Raw genomic sequence first — 13,493 nt, 5'->3', positions numbered from 1 at the left:
GAGGCCGTGGCTCCTGTCAGACCCGAAGCGGGGTGCTGGGCTCCTACCTCCCTCTGGGCGCCTTCTCGGGCGGCCTCGGCCTCAACCGCCAGCCGCTGCAGCTCCAGTGCCTCCTGCCGGCTCTGCTGCCGCTGCTGAGCGTCCTGCGCACCCCGGGCCTGCAGCCGGACCACCTCTCGGCTCTTCCTCTGGGTCTCTGCCTCCAGCTCTGTCACCTGGGAGTGCGGGGGCTGCATTGATGGGGGCCCCGGGGCCTCTGGCTAGGAGGGGCTGGGGCGGCCACGGGGCCTTCCTGACGGATCCCTCTGCTCACATGTCCTTGGGGAGGAGGCTCAGGCCAAGTCCAGTCCAGGGCTGGGGGTGCTGCTGTACCCCCAAGACCACGCCCTTGGGCTGACTGCCTCAGCCCCTCCACACCCTCTCCTGTCACCTCCTCTCGGGCCAGGACCTTCTGCAGAGCCTAGAGCCTGGCACTGGCGGGGACTCCTGGGTCAGGGGCAGGGCTGAGGGGGGCGGGTGGCAGGCAGGGGCGCAGCTCTGGGTTCCCAGCCACCTCAGTCCCACCACGGGCTCTGCGGGCCTCAGCATCCTCACCGGAAGTGGACGGGCTGGACGCCTCCCCCAGGATGGCTCTGGGGACGAATGAGGCTGGCACGTGAGACAGGTGGGTGCAGAGACCCCCTCGATAGGGTGCCTGTTCCTGTGGCGACATTCCACCCACCACCTTCTCTGCAGCCTGACAAAAGCGGCGCAGACGCTCTGGCGGGCCCCCCACCGCGAGGGGAGGGCCCTCCTCTGGGTGGGCTTGAGACGGAAGCGTTTGGTCTAAGCGGCCCCTGACTTCGGAAGCTCAGGCTGATGGATGAAGCAGCAGCCGCTGTTCACCCGGAGCCCCGAGCCGGCCCTGACAGGACGAACCCAGACCACTTGGGCCACGGCAGCTGCCCACCCAACCCCCCCGCAGCGACAGCCAGCATTGGCCACCGGACACCTGAGAAGGGACAGGTCAAGAAACCCGGCCGTCAGGCCCTGCTGTGGAGGGTGCCGTCTGCTCCGTGAGTGCCCTGGGGCAGAGCCAAGCTGTCCCCTCCCCGTGGCACCCAGGTCAGATTCCTGGCCCTCAGAGCTCACGGGTGTCAACATGACTGTTTTAAGCCATTAAGTTTGGGGCTTGTCATTGTTCCCACAGCAGACCCGACCAGAGCCCAAGAGTCTGGGCAGGGCCCTGCTCTGTGGCTCCAAAGTCTGTAGACAGACGGCCCCCCAGGCACAGGCTGCGAGGCTGCCCGTGGGTGCCCGGGGCTGGAGGAGTGGAGGTGGGGGGTCACGTCCGTGGAGAAGGGAGGGGACACCTCCGTGGAGGGGGGGACAGCTCCATAGGGAAGGAGGGGACCCCTCCATAGAGAAGGGGGAGACCCCTCTGTGGAGGGGGGACACCAGGAGGCCTCCCTCACCCGCCTGCGTAGGGCCTGGAGCTCCCGGCGGGCGTCCGCCCCCGCCCGCTCCGCCTCCCGCAGACTGGCTCGAAGCTCGCCGGCCTCCTTCTGAGCTGCTGCCCGGGCCTCCTCCAGGACCAGCATCTTCTGCTCCTTCTCCTCCTTGGAACGCTGAAAACTGAGCAGAGCATCACAGGCTCGGGTCGGGGACCTCGAGGGCCTCTCCTGCGCTGCCGGTGCAGGCTGCCCAGCTCACGCCAGCCAGACGCGCCCCCGCGTCTTGATTCTGACGTGTCCCAAAGCCCAGCCTCTTTGGGGCACACTTGTGTCTGGTCTGGTCTGGGGGCCCAGCTGGCCTGGCCCCTCTCCGTGTGTCAGCCCCTCCCCCCCTGCCCTCCCCCACTGCCACCGCCCCCGCCCCCGCCAGCCGCACCCAGAGACCCCTGTCCAGCTCTGATCCCTCTGCTGTGCCGGGGGGACTGCAGCTCCTGCCCATGGGTGGCCCCCCTCTGCTCCCCAGCCCTCAGGCCTCTCACTCTGGCCACCGGGGCCTGACATGCCTGCCGAATGGAACTTCCCGAGGGCGACGACAGCCTGGCTGAGTCCCAGCCCCCCCTCCTGGGCCAGCGCTGTTTGAAAGGCGCGGCACCCTGGGTCTGGCTGGCGTGTCCACCCGCCCCATGAGGCCCAGCTCAGGAGGGCACCTCCTGTCCCCTGCCCCCAGGCAGCCAGCCTACCTGGCCCTCTCCTGCTCCGCCCTGCGGATGGCGGCCCTCAGCTCGGTGTTGGAATCCTGCAGCACGTCCTTCTCGCGGGCCTCGTCGCTCAGCGCCCGGCAGGCCTCCAGGGCCTCCCTACGCAGCCCCTCGCAGCTCTCCTCGCTGCCCTGCAGCTCGCGGCGCAGCGCGGCCAGCCCCGCCTGGGCCTCATCCAGCTGTGCCCGCAGCCTCTCGGCCTGGGAAGGGCGGGGAGTGTGCGGCTCTAGGGCCAGCTGGGGGCCCCGGGCTGGGCTGGGCTGTGGCCTCTGGCTCTGGTCCGGCAGTGCCAGTGTCCCCGGCCCTGAGTCCCCCAGTGCTTGAAGGAGAAGCAGGCAGCCCAGCTTCGTCCACTGCATGGTCGCCTCCCCCCCAGGCTGCTGCGGCTCATGGGCCCAGCCTGGGGCATAGGCAGGGGCCACCTGATCTGTCCTGCCCCAGGTCCTGCCCTCCGCTCCCTCTCTGGACCCTGGGGACATTGGTCCCACACATCTGCACAGTCCCCACCTGCTGTCCCTGGGCCTCTCCTCTCCTTACTGAGGGTGCGGTGCCCGGGCCTCCGTCCGCCTTGAGGACAGCAGCCTTGAGGTCCCCTGAGCCCTGGGGAGCAGGCTTCGAGGTGCCCGTCACAGAAAGGAGGCTTCCCAAGCCCCAGGGGAGGGGCAGCAGAGGCCCGGGTGGGCAGGCTCTGGAGCTAGTGGGACGCTCGGACCCCGCAGCTGGACTCTGGCCTCAGGCTGCTGTGGGCCTCTGTGTGCCGACCTGGGGTGGGGGTGGGGGCTGCACATGTGTCCTTGTCCCCTCCCAGACCTGTGCAAGGTGCGATGTGCTGGACCCAGGACCTGCGTCATCCCTACAGGGCCCTGCTCACTCCGGCTCCCGGGCAGGGCCTGGGACTCGGCGGTTCCGTGAGGCTGAGAGCTGAGCTGGCCTGTGGGGGTCAGGGGTCCTCACTGCCCTGGACACAAGTTGCCTCCAGGCCCGGGCTCAGCGCTGGAGGGGAGTGTGGCCCCGGGGAAGGGGCAGCCCAGCCCTGCACACCCAGGCCACCGCGGCCAGGCCCCCGGCTCCAACCCCAGGCTGGTTCTGGCCCTTCCCTGGCGCCCTGGAGAAGCTGTGCCCCTGGGGAGGCGGAGGAGGAAGCCAGCTGCGAAGCCCCCCGGGCTGAGCCGTGTCAAGGTGCTGTTCTGCCAGAAGCCAGCCCCGCTCTGCTGGCTGTTTCAACGGGACACTGTCCAGGCCCCTGGCCGGCCTGGCTCCCACGTCCGCCTGCTGTTATTGTTGTTCTGTTTTGGGGAAGGGCCCCCCTCCGCTCCCCTCCCGCCCCCCACACATGGAGCCACAGCCCTGTGAGGCATTTTCCGCCGAGCTCAGCAGAAATCCGCCGGAAGGTCAGGGACCAGCGAAAGGGCCGACCCGCCACAAAAGGAGCTGCGCGCGTTTCCCAGGCCAGGAGATGAAAACAAGCAAAACAAGCTCGGGGAGCCCCCCCACCTCAGGAGAACAACCATCCCTTTTACAGGAATTTTACAGCCAAATCGCTTAATGTGATTATAATAATTATTTCTTTACTAGAAATTGTGTAAACAGCCTCTTTTGAAATCTCCTGCAGGGAGGCGGCCCGGGGGCTCTGTGCCGAGGGGTAAGCAGGGGAGGGGCCGTGAGGGGCGCTGGCCTGGGCTTGCGTGCGCGAGCACGCATGTGTTGTGTGCGTTTGCATGCATGTATGTGCAGACCGGTGTGCAGCCCGTGCACGTATGCACGCATGCAGTCATGCATGCTGCTTGCTGCACGTATGTGTGTCCTTGGCGGCGTCCACACTTGCATGAGCGAGTGTACTGTCACTGCGTGCACATGTGCGTGGGGGTGTGGTCTCGCTGTGCACGGGAAGTGCGTGTGCGCGTGTGAGTGTGTGGGTTCACGTGCATGCACCCCCCCCACACGCACACACATGCGTGGACCTCAGGCAGGGCGGCAAGAGGGCTGGACGTTCCTCTAGTTTAAAGGCTGTGAAAATGTTATGGTTTCCATGGCGACTCCGGGCCAGCCTGGCGCCGGGAGGGCTCTCCGGGCCCCCTCTCGCTGCCATTGCCCCCCTTGCCCCCCTCGCCCGCCCCGCCTCCCCCCACCCCTTGCTGGGGGCCCCTCTCCTTTCTGGGGGCGGCCTATCGGGAACCTGAACTTCCCACGAGGCCGCGGCTCCCCCTTCGCCCACCAGAACAAATGCGCCCCAGTCTCCCCGGCTCCTCCCCCACCGCCCCCAGGTCTAGAATCTCATTCTGCTTCCCCGTGTGGTCGCTGACCGGACCTGACTCCGAAATCTGTTGAAAGGAGACCTTTCTCTTTGGGGGCCAAAGTAAACAGCCTGTCACGTTAAATCATGCTCTTCCTCTGGGCCGAGCCCCGCTCCGCGCCGCCGCCCCTCGCAGGCCTGGTGCGTGCTGGCCGCTCCCCGCAGCGCCCGCCTGCCAGCCTTGGCACGCGGCCCGGGAGTGCACGAGGTCGCCGGGTCCCCAGCTCCTCCCCCAGCCCACATCCGTGCCCTCCTGCCCTCCCCGCTCCAGGCGCCCGAGTCCCGTCAAATCCCCTTCACAGACACCTCCCCACCCGCCGCCTGCGCAGCCCCCGCGCCGCCTGGCTGGGGCCTCTCCTGTGGGCCCGGTCCAGGACTGCCCCCCAGCCCAGGACGCCCCACATGGCGCCTGGGGGCCTCTGCGTGCCCCCGAGCCCCCATAAACCCTGCACCGCCCCCGCCACCCGCCCCGTGGGCTCAGCCCCAGTGGCCAGTCTGATGGTGTCCAGGCCTCAGGCCGTGTGCAGGGGTGCCGGGGTCTTCCAGGGCTTGCTGGCCGTGGGTCCTGGGTGAGGGTCCCCTCCCTAGCCTCGGCCACACCTGCGTCACGTCACAGGAGGCCCCACCCTGGCCACCTCACCTCTCTCTCCACCTTGCTCCGCTCGGCGGCCGTCTCTCGGAGCGTCTCGCTCAGAGCCCTGGCCTCCCGCTGATGGGCTGAGATGGCATCTTCGAACTGGGCCTGCAGCGCCTTCAGCTCTGCAGCCGTGGCGCTGATGGTGGCCTGGCGGAGGGGGGGACAGTCAGGTGGCGTGTTGTCAAGCGGCCCCAGGGCGTGGGCACCTGGCCGCCTGATGGGGTCCAGGGGGCAGCCACTCACTGGCCTGGGGCCACACGAGGCGGGCCTGGGGCTCTAGCTCACGTGGCTGGTGCCGCCCAAGCCAGGTTGTGAGGGTCGTCGTGGTGGAGGGCAGTGCAGGGGCCCCGAGGGGAGCTTCCTATGGGGATGGGTGGACTCTGCGCCCCCGAACCTCCAAGTAGGCGAGTGGGACCAGGGCAGCCCCCACGTCTCCCCCAGGCTGGAGGCGTGTGAGCACACGCGACACTCCCGGGAGGGGCCACGGGGCTCTGCCTCCACCCCCGGGCGGGGCCGACCCTGTAGGGACTGCACGGCCTCGCTGGGGGGCTCGGACATCCGGGACTCAGCTTGGCCGGCTCTGCTTTCGGGGCCACTGTGCCCAGGACGCGCCTCTCGGTCTGAGCGCTGGGCGGCCTCTGGGGCCCCGGCTCGGCTGTGGCGCCTCGAAGCACCTCCTGTCCTTGAACAGGGAGGCCACCTGCTTCCGCTGCGCCCCCGAGCCCGGCCCAGCCTCCAGGCCAGGACGCTCCACCCAGACCGGGGGGTCCCTCTGCGGGGCAGGGACAGAGCCTGCTTTGTGCTCCAGGGAGGCCTGCTCCCTGTGTTGCCGCCCCAGCCGCCCTGGGTCCTCAGGCCCTGCCCGAGCGCTCTGGGGCTGGGGGGGCTCTATCAGGCTGTGCCTCCTCCTCTCAGAGAGGGAGCCTCGCCGCTGCGGTCTGTGTCCCCTCCACGGAGAAGTGTCACCTTGGACGGCTAGGGCTGGAGGTGCCCAGCACGGCCCCAGAGCAGCTGCAGCCACTGCTTGGTGTGATGAAGACTGGGCTGGGCCAGGAGCCCCTCCACCCGGGGCTGGTTCCTCGCTGCCCACGACCGTACTCCTGTGTCACGCCACCAACCAACTGGTGCTCTTTGTCACGCATTTGGCTGGCATTTCTCACCTCCCTCCCCTCTCAGTAGGTTTTAATTTCCATTTGCCAAGTGAGGTGGCATAAGAACCCTTAATGAGTCCAGGGGAGCTCAGAGCCAGCTGGAGGGAAGGCTCTGGGGAGGCCCCTGCACGCCTTGGGGGGCTTTTCTGGTCCCCTGGCCACAGGGTGGGTCCAGGGAGCAGCTGGGCGGTGGTTGGAGAAAGGAGGCCACAGCTCTTTAGGAGCTGCCCCCTGCCCGGCTGTGCCCAGGAAGGGCCTCGGGGGTGAGACAGCAGGGCAGGGGCTCCGGGAGGGACTCTTGGGCAAGACTGCCTGGTGCCAGGAGCTGCTCTGGGCTGCTCTGTTCAGTGACCCGGGATCTGGGTCGCCGTGCCTGGCAGGAGGGAGTGAAGAAACACCCTGGCAGCCATCTCCTAATTGCAACACTCTCCCCCCACCCCCACCGGACCCCTTGCCCCCCCCCCCCCCCCACAGATGGGAGCCAACTGGGCAGCCTCCCCAGACCCTGTCACCTGGCATCCTGCCCTTGGCCCCGCATGCTCAGCAGGCACAGCCCGGCTCGTGAGGTCAGTCCGGGCCCAACCCTGCGGCCTCTGTCCCATCCACTCCTCAGACTCAGCGAGTGACACCAGGGGGCACCCAATCCTGCTCCCTTGGGGCTGGGAACACACCAGCGACCAGGGAGAAAGGTCCCCTGGATTCAAGGTGGAGGTGGCCGGGCCAGAAGGACGAAGGCGGGAGGCAGGAGCAGGGGCGCTGGCCCAGCAGAGCCGAGTGCTGGCTGGGGCCCAAGCAGAGGGGCAGCAGGTCCAGCCTGGCCCTCGACCTCCTCCTCAAGGCTCCCTCAAGCCACCGCCAGCCGTCTGCTCCCGCCAGCCCCTGGGAGGGGTGCTGCTGCAACTGCAGCGGCTCCTGTCCTGTCATCTTGCTCTGGCCCCTCCCCCTGTGGTCCCCTTATCTCTGTGTCACCCTCACGGGCTTGCCCCTGCTGCACAAGTGGGCTGAGGCTACCTGGCAATGACAGCAGCGGGTGCCCAGCCCACCCAGGGGTGAGGGCACAGGACCCCATGGACTCTGGAAGAGGAGTCAGAGGCGGTGGGTGGGTAGGGGGGTTGGCCTGCTGGGCTCTCCTGGCCCCTCAGCGGCGGAGGCCCTTCTCCCGGCTCCGTCTGCGGTTCTCCGTGGGTGCCCTTACTGGTGCCTCATTGCAGTGCCCCCCCAGGTGGCCCTCAGGAGGGGCAGCCCCAGAGGCGCTCTGTGCTCTGCAGCTGGGCCCAGCGCCGGCCCGGGGTTGGCTTCCGTGCGCGCCCAGCCCTCCCCTCTCTGGCTTCTGCCAGGCCCAAGGGTGAGGGGCCTGCGGAGGAGCCTCTGCCTCCCCAATGCCTGTCTTCCCTGCCCCCCAACAGGAGACCCAGAGGGGCGGGGAGGTCAAGGCTCAGGTGGCCAGGAGGGAGAGAGGAACCTGGACCCCCCGGAAAGGAGCTCTGGGGCTCCTGCCGGCAGTGCGGGTGCCAGGGCGGGGGGTGGCGGCGGGAGAGCTCACCTCGGCTTGATCCTGCCGACTCTGGGCCTCCTGGTGCCCCAGCTCCAGCTCCCGCGTGGCCCTGGAGAGCGCCTCCCGCAGCTGGCTCACCTCCGATTCCTTCAGAGACAGGGCCTGAGGGATGAGGGTGGGCTGCTCAAGAGAGGGCTGGGGGCTCTTTAGGAGAGGCTCAGCCCCACACTGGCTGCCACGGTCCCCCCTGGACGCAGCATGGCCCCGGCCCCTCGGCCCTGCTCTAGGGGACAGGAGCCCCTCTGAGGCAGCTGTGCCCTGAAGGGGGGGTTCCAGCCTCCAGCCTGTGCTCAGGCAGCCCCCTCCTCCCTCGCCCTCCTGCACCCCCCGTGCCCCTCCCTCGCCCTCCTGCACCCCCCGTGCCCCTCCCTTGCCCTCCTGCACCCCCCGTGCCCCTCCCTCGCCCTCCTGCACCCCCCCGTACCCCTCCCTCGCCCTCCTGCACCCCCTGTGCCCCTTCCTCGCCCTCCTGCACCCCCTGTGCCCCTTCCTCGCCCTCTTGCAACTGCCCGGCCCCTGCTTCAATGTCAGGGCAGTCAGGGGGCTTCACGGACCACCTCCTCCCTGGAGCACCTCCCCCACGCAGTCCGGACACCCAGCAGAGGCTGATTGTTCTCAACCTCCCCCAGTGCTCTGTGTCACTGAGGGTGGGGGTGCACCTGAGCCCCAGGGACGCCGGTCAGCTCTGTCGCCGGCTGTGGGGTGGCAGGAACCTGGCAATGCCCGTCAGTCACAAATGCACAGCCTCTCCGCGGCCTGCCCACCCCACCCTCCGCCCAGGAGGCCACTTGGAGACGTGCGTGTACCCACGTGGGGTTCAGGGTCACCAATGATTCCTTATCACGTCATTTTCAGTGGCCACAAAACCCCAAGGAAGGGAGGCCAATGAGCCGAAGGAGGACCCGTGCCCCCACTGGGAGCTTCATCATGCAGCTGTGGGAAAGAGCCGCCCAGCCCTGCGGGCCGTGTGTGAAGACCCAGACCTGCTGCTCCCGAGAAGGGGGAGGCCTTGAACGCTGGGCGTCTCCCACTCACGGTCCAGGGGCGGGTGTAACACGACGCGTTCCTCTTTCCTGGTCTGGGCACAGCCGTCTCTGGGACGGTGTTTCACAACAGAACTCATCTGCCTTTTGACCCGGGTCCTGGGGGAGCCTCTGAACCCCGGGAATTTCACAAGCGGGGCTGCCTCTGCCCTGTGCGGGCCCTGGGACCGCGTCTGAGCTGTTAACAAGCCATTCGAACCTGGAGGTAGTGGGCCGCCAAGATCAGTTGGACCCTCCAGCCTCAGGGAGGGGGCTGGGCACTGAGTTCAGTCAGTGCCCCCAGGAGAGGAAACCCTGATACACACACTGGGGCTCTCCGGCTGGTAAACATCCCGCTGTGCCCTGACTCTCGGGGGCGGACCCGGCCCTGTGTCTCCTCAAGGCTTGTCCCGATGTGTGTCTTTGCACCAAAACCACAATGGTGAGTGTAGCCTTTCTTAGTACTGCGAGCTATCCCAGCGGATGGCCGACGCAGAGGGGCTGGCCCGGGACCTCACGCCATCCCCAGACCTGCCCTGGCCCTGCGCCCCTCTCCAGCACAACCGCCCCTTCCTCCTTCAGCCCACCCTCAAAATGCTGTCCCAGCTGCAAAGCCTTCTCCCTCTTGGGGAGCAGAAGAGCCGAGCAGCCAGGAACGAGGACCCCAGGGCCCAGCAGTGGTGCCCTGGAGCTCCAGGCTGGTTCCCACCAGTAAAGGGCGAATAAGACCATGGGGCTCACAGTGCTGAGAATCAAACTGGAAATGCAGAGTCTGACATACTCCTTGCTTATTCCTGCTACTGAAACGCCTTCTGTGCAATCTGTGATTTGCGCCCGCATATGAGAGTCCTGCCGTCCTGTGACAGCCCCCACGAACAGCCAACTTGTCTGTTCCGTTCACTCCACAGTGGGTGCCCTAGGGAGGCACGGCACACTGGGAGAGCCTGGGCTCAGAGGGTGGCTTTCACAGGCCCAGAATCTGGATTCCAACAGCCTGTGGGACGGGAGGATGTCAGGTGGGAGGCTGATGGGTGGACACACTGATGGATGACCGGCTGGCTGCCCAGATGCATGGATGGATAATCAGACACACGGATGGATGGTGGATGTGGATGAAGAGTTGAATGTGTGGACAGAGGGAAGGACCTGTGAGCGAACGGGTAGATGAATGGTTGAGTGAGTGGTTGAACAGATGGACAGTCAGATGAGTGGCTGATAGGTGTGAGGGTCAATGGTTAGGTGTCTGGATAGTTGGATGGATGTTTACGCAAATAGATGGGTAGATGTATGGCCAGGTGTGTGAATGGACAATTTGGTATGCTATTAGAAGGCCACGTATGTGGGTAGACAACTGGGTGTATGAATAGAAGGATGGATATTCAAGTGAATGTGGATGGATGATGGACAGGTGAGTGGAGGGACAGTTGAGTGCGTGGATATGTAGATGGGCAGGTAGATTAATGAGCAGATGGATGAATCGGTGAATCGGTGGATGGGTGAATGGATGAATGGATGGATGGATGGATGGATGAGTGGATGGATGGATGGATGGATGGTTGGATGGGTGGGTGGATGGATGAGTGGATGGATAGATGGTTGGATGGGTGGGTGGGTGGATGGATGGATGGTTGGATGGGTGGGTGGGTGGATGGATGGATGGATGGATGAATGGATGAATGGATGGATGGATGGATGGACAGATGGATGAGTGAATAGATTGGATGGATGGATGGATGGGTGAGTGGGTGGGTGGGTGGATGGATGGGTGGGTGGGTGGGTGGGTGGATGGATGGTTGGATAGATGGATGGATAGATAGTTGGATGGGTGGGTGGATGGATGGATGAATGGATGGATGGATGGATGGATGGATGGATGGAAGGATGGATGAGTGAATAGATTGGATGGATGGATGGATGGGTGAGTGGGTGGGTGGGTGGATGGATGGGTGGGTGGGTGGGTGGGTGGATGGATGGTTGGATAGATGGATGGATAGATAGTTGGATGGGTGGGTGGATGGATGGATGAATGGATGGATGGATGGATGGATGGATGGATGGACAGATGGATGAGTGAATAGATTGGATGGATGGGTGGGTGGGTGGGTGGATGGATGGTTGGATGGGTGGGTGGGTGGGTGGATGGATGGACAGATGGATGAGTGAATAGATTGGATGGATGGGTGGGTGGGTGGGTGGATGGACAGACAGGTGGTTGGATGGCTACACGTGTGGATGGTTGGATGGGCAGGGGATGGACCTAGACCAAGGCTGCAGTAACAGTGGTCTGGAAATGTCCCCACACAGCCCCTCGTGGGTCAGGGAAGGCCCTGTGGGGTGGACACGAAGATCCCCACTGCCTCACGGGCCCATCACCTGCTGCGTCCCATGTTCCATTTGGAGGAGACTCTCATCCTGCTCATGCTTCAGGCTCTGAATTTCCTCCTCCAGAGCCTTCCTCTCAGCTGCATATTTTGCCACCAGCTCCTTCTCCTGTTCCAGCCGGCGTGCTGCCGCCTCCTTCTCCTCTGTCAGAAAGAGACTTAGGGTCTCCTGGGCCGAGGAAGAGAGACAGGCTGTGAAGACTCCCAGGTCAGGACTTGTGAAACCAGCAGTGCCTGAGTGAGGCTCCATTCATGGGATGTCAGGGCAGGACCGAAGCCTGGGGACCCTCCAGTCCAGCCAGCCTCACGCCCCTGCCTTACACACAGTGACGCTGAGGCAGGAGCTGTGAAGGGCCATCATCTAACAGCTCATGGACCTTCCTGAGCCTCCACAGGGCACCAAGAACCCCTGTGAGCCAAGTGCAAGGACACGTCACTCAAGGCCACTGGGACCTGTGGCCATGGGATGTCTCGGATGGGGGACAAAGCTCCCTCCAGCTATGGGTCCTCAGACGGCGGCCAGGTCAGCCCACGGCGGCCAGGTCAGCCCACAGCTGGGTGCTTTTCCCGTGAGCAAGAGGACGCACACTGCCCACTGGCTCCCGCCCATGCCCGGGCTGCCACACCAACTGGGAAGTGTCCTCCGGCCCAGCCTCATGTGGCTCAGGTGCCTCTACCTCCTGGCTGGTCTCCTGGCCCCTTTGCAAGTGTCTGCCACCCTTGGGGACACAGCAGACTCCTGGGAGGTGATGGGGCCACTGGGTGGTCCCAGCGAAGCTGACCTTCTCCCTCTGGAGCCGTGCCAGGTCCTCACGATGGGCCAGTGCTTGGCTCTCCAGGGCCAGCTGTGTGTCGTGCTCCTGCTGTGCCACCTCCCGCCGAAGCCGCCCCACGTCCCACTGCAGCTTCGTCTCCTGCACTTCCCAGGCACTTTTCAGCTGCTCCATTTCCACTGTGAAAGGACGGGTGCCTCAGAGATCGGCTGCAGGGCGTCCACTGGACCCCCTGTGGTCCCGAGCGCTCCCTGGGGAGTGACAGCTCAGCTCTGAGGACAGCAGCCCACGCCCCACTGCAAATGTGGGTCCTGCTCCCCTCCCCTCGGTGGCGCCCGCCCTGTGGACCGTGAACACAGCCCAGTTCTGAGCCTTGGCCAGCACTGGAAGCAGGCTGGGCAGGTGCCCAGCTGTCACAGCCACATGTGCTCTGGCCGCGTTTGGGCCCCTTTGGGGGCTGGGGAGTGGGAACAGCTCATTGGGGGATGATCGGCATGGAAGGGGCCCTTCTGGGGAGGACTTGGGGAGGAGCAGAGGGAGCTGGTCTAGAGAGCACCTTGCAGGGCCTGCCGAGCCAGCCGGGCACTCTGGGCCTCTCTCTCCAGCTGCTCCTGCTGTGCCTGCAGCTGCGACACCAGCTGTTGGGCCTCAAAGAGGCTGCTCTCCAGGGAATCCCTCTCGGCCCTGCGGGGAGTCATAAACACGAGGGTCGCCCACGCTGGCAGAGGAGCCGGCCAGTGAGGGATGGGGCAGAGCCCGTTTGCTGGACCAGTGCCCGCCAAGGCCAGGCTAGCCAATCAGAAGGCAACAGAGGACCTCTCATTCATTTTAAATCTCTACAAAGTAACTGGACCCTACATAAAAAATATTTCAGGTGGATTAAAAAGCTAAATGCAAAAGCAAAACAGGCAACTAAACAACTCAACTATAAAAATAGCAGAAAAAATACAGACGGTATTTTATAATCTTAAGCAAGACACAAAAGACGGAAGACACAAATGAAGAGGCCGACATATCTGAACACACTTAAAGAGAGGGATTCAGAGTTTTGGGCAGAAAAGATCCTACAGGGAGTTCTGTGGTGGCCTAGTGGTTAAGGATTCAGCATTGTCACTGCTGCGGCTTGGGTTCAATTCCTGGCCCAGGAACTTCCGCATGCTGTGGGTGTGGTCAAAAAAAGAAAAGTGAAAGATTCCACAAACCAAGTCAAAAGACAGGGGACAGACTTGCAGAAAAAATTTGCACTAAATATGCAAAGGGTTAATATCCGTCATATACAAAGAGCTCCTACCAATCAATGACAAAGCAACTGATTCTGCAGAAAAATGAGAACAACGACTGCTACAAAGAAAATTCAAGTGGCCGATAAACATGAAACTTACTGGTACTCAAGGGGGTTCAAATCACAGCTCTGATAGGATCACATATCACGTTAGCAAAAGTTTAAAATAATGCTCATCTCTAGTGTTGGCAAGGGGGATAAGGGCCAC

The 13,493-nt window shown here is 64.3% G+C and overlaps 1 protein-coding gene across 11 annotated transcripts in view; it reads right to left on the bottom strand.

Moving 5' to 3' along the window:
- Nucleotides 1-13,493, bottom strand: part of CROCC2 (ciliary rootlet coiled-coil, rootletin family member 2) — a 75,998-nt gene that overhangs the window by 17,952 nt on the left and 44,553 nt on the right. For all 11 annotated transcript variants that reach the window (XR_014830318.1, XR_002339298.2, XR_014830317.1 and 8 more), the window contains 8 exons: nt 12,560-12,687; nt 12,013-12,182; nt 11,223-11,399; nt 7,816-7,929; nt 5,125-5,268; nt 2,174-2,391; nt 1,455-1,614; nt 48-215 (listed from right to left, as the gene is read on the bottom strand). Coding sequence is in view for 8 of the 11 variants with exons in the window: in XM_085000770.1 (XP_084856896.1) it covers nt 48-215; nt 1,455-1,614; nt 2,174-2,391; nt 5,125-5,268; nt 7,816-7,929; nt 11,223-11,399; nt 12,013-12,182; nt 12,560-12,687 (1,279 nt within the window). In the remaining 3 variants the exon portion in view is untranslated. The remainder of the gene's footprint in view (nt 1-47; nt 216-1,454; nt 1,615-2,173; nt 2,392-5,124; nt 5,269-7,815; nt 7,930-11,222; nt 11,400-12,012; nt 12,183-12,559; nt 12,688-13,493) is intronic.

The sequence above is a fragment of the Sus scrofa genome, chromosome 15 (genome assembly GCF_054392235.1).
Source record: "Sus scrofa isolate SSC_HxYL_T2T_F1_AM1 chromosome 15, Sscrofa_HxYL_maternal_Yorkshire_Landrace_v2.0, whole genome shotgun sequence".
NCBI lineage: Eukaryota > Metazoa > Chordata > Mammalia > Artiodactyla > Suidae > Sus > Sus scrofa.
This window is presented reverse-complemented; position numbering and strand designations above follow the sequence as displayed.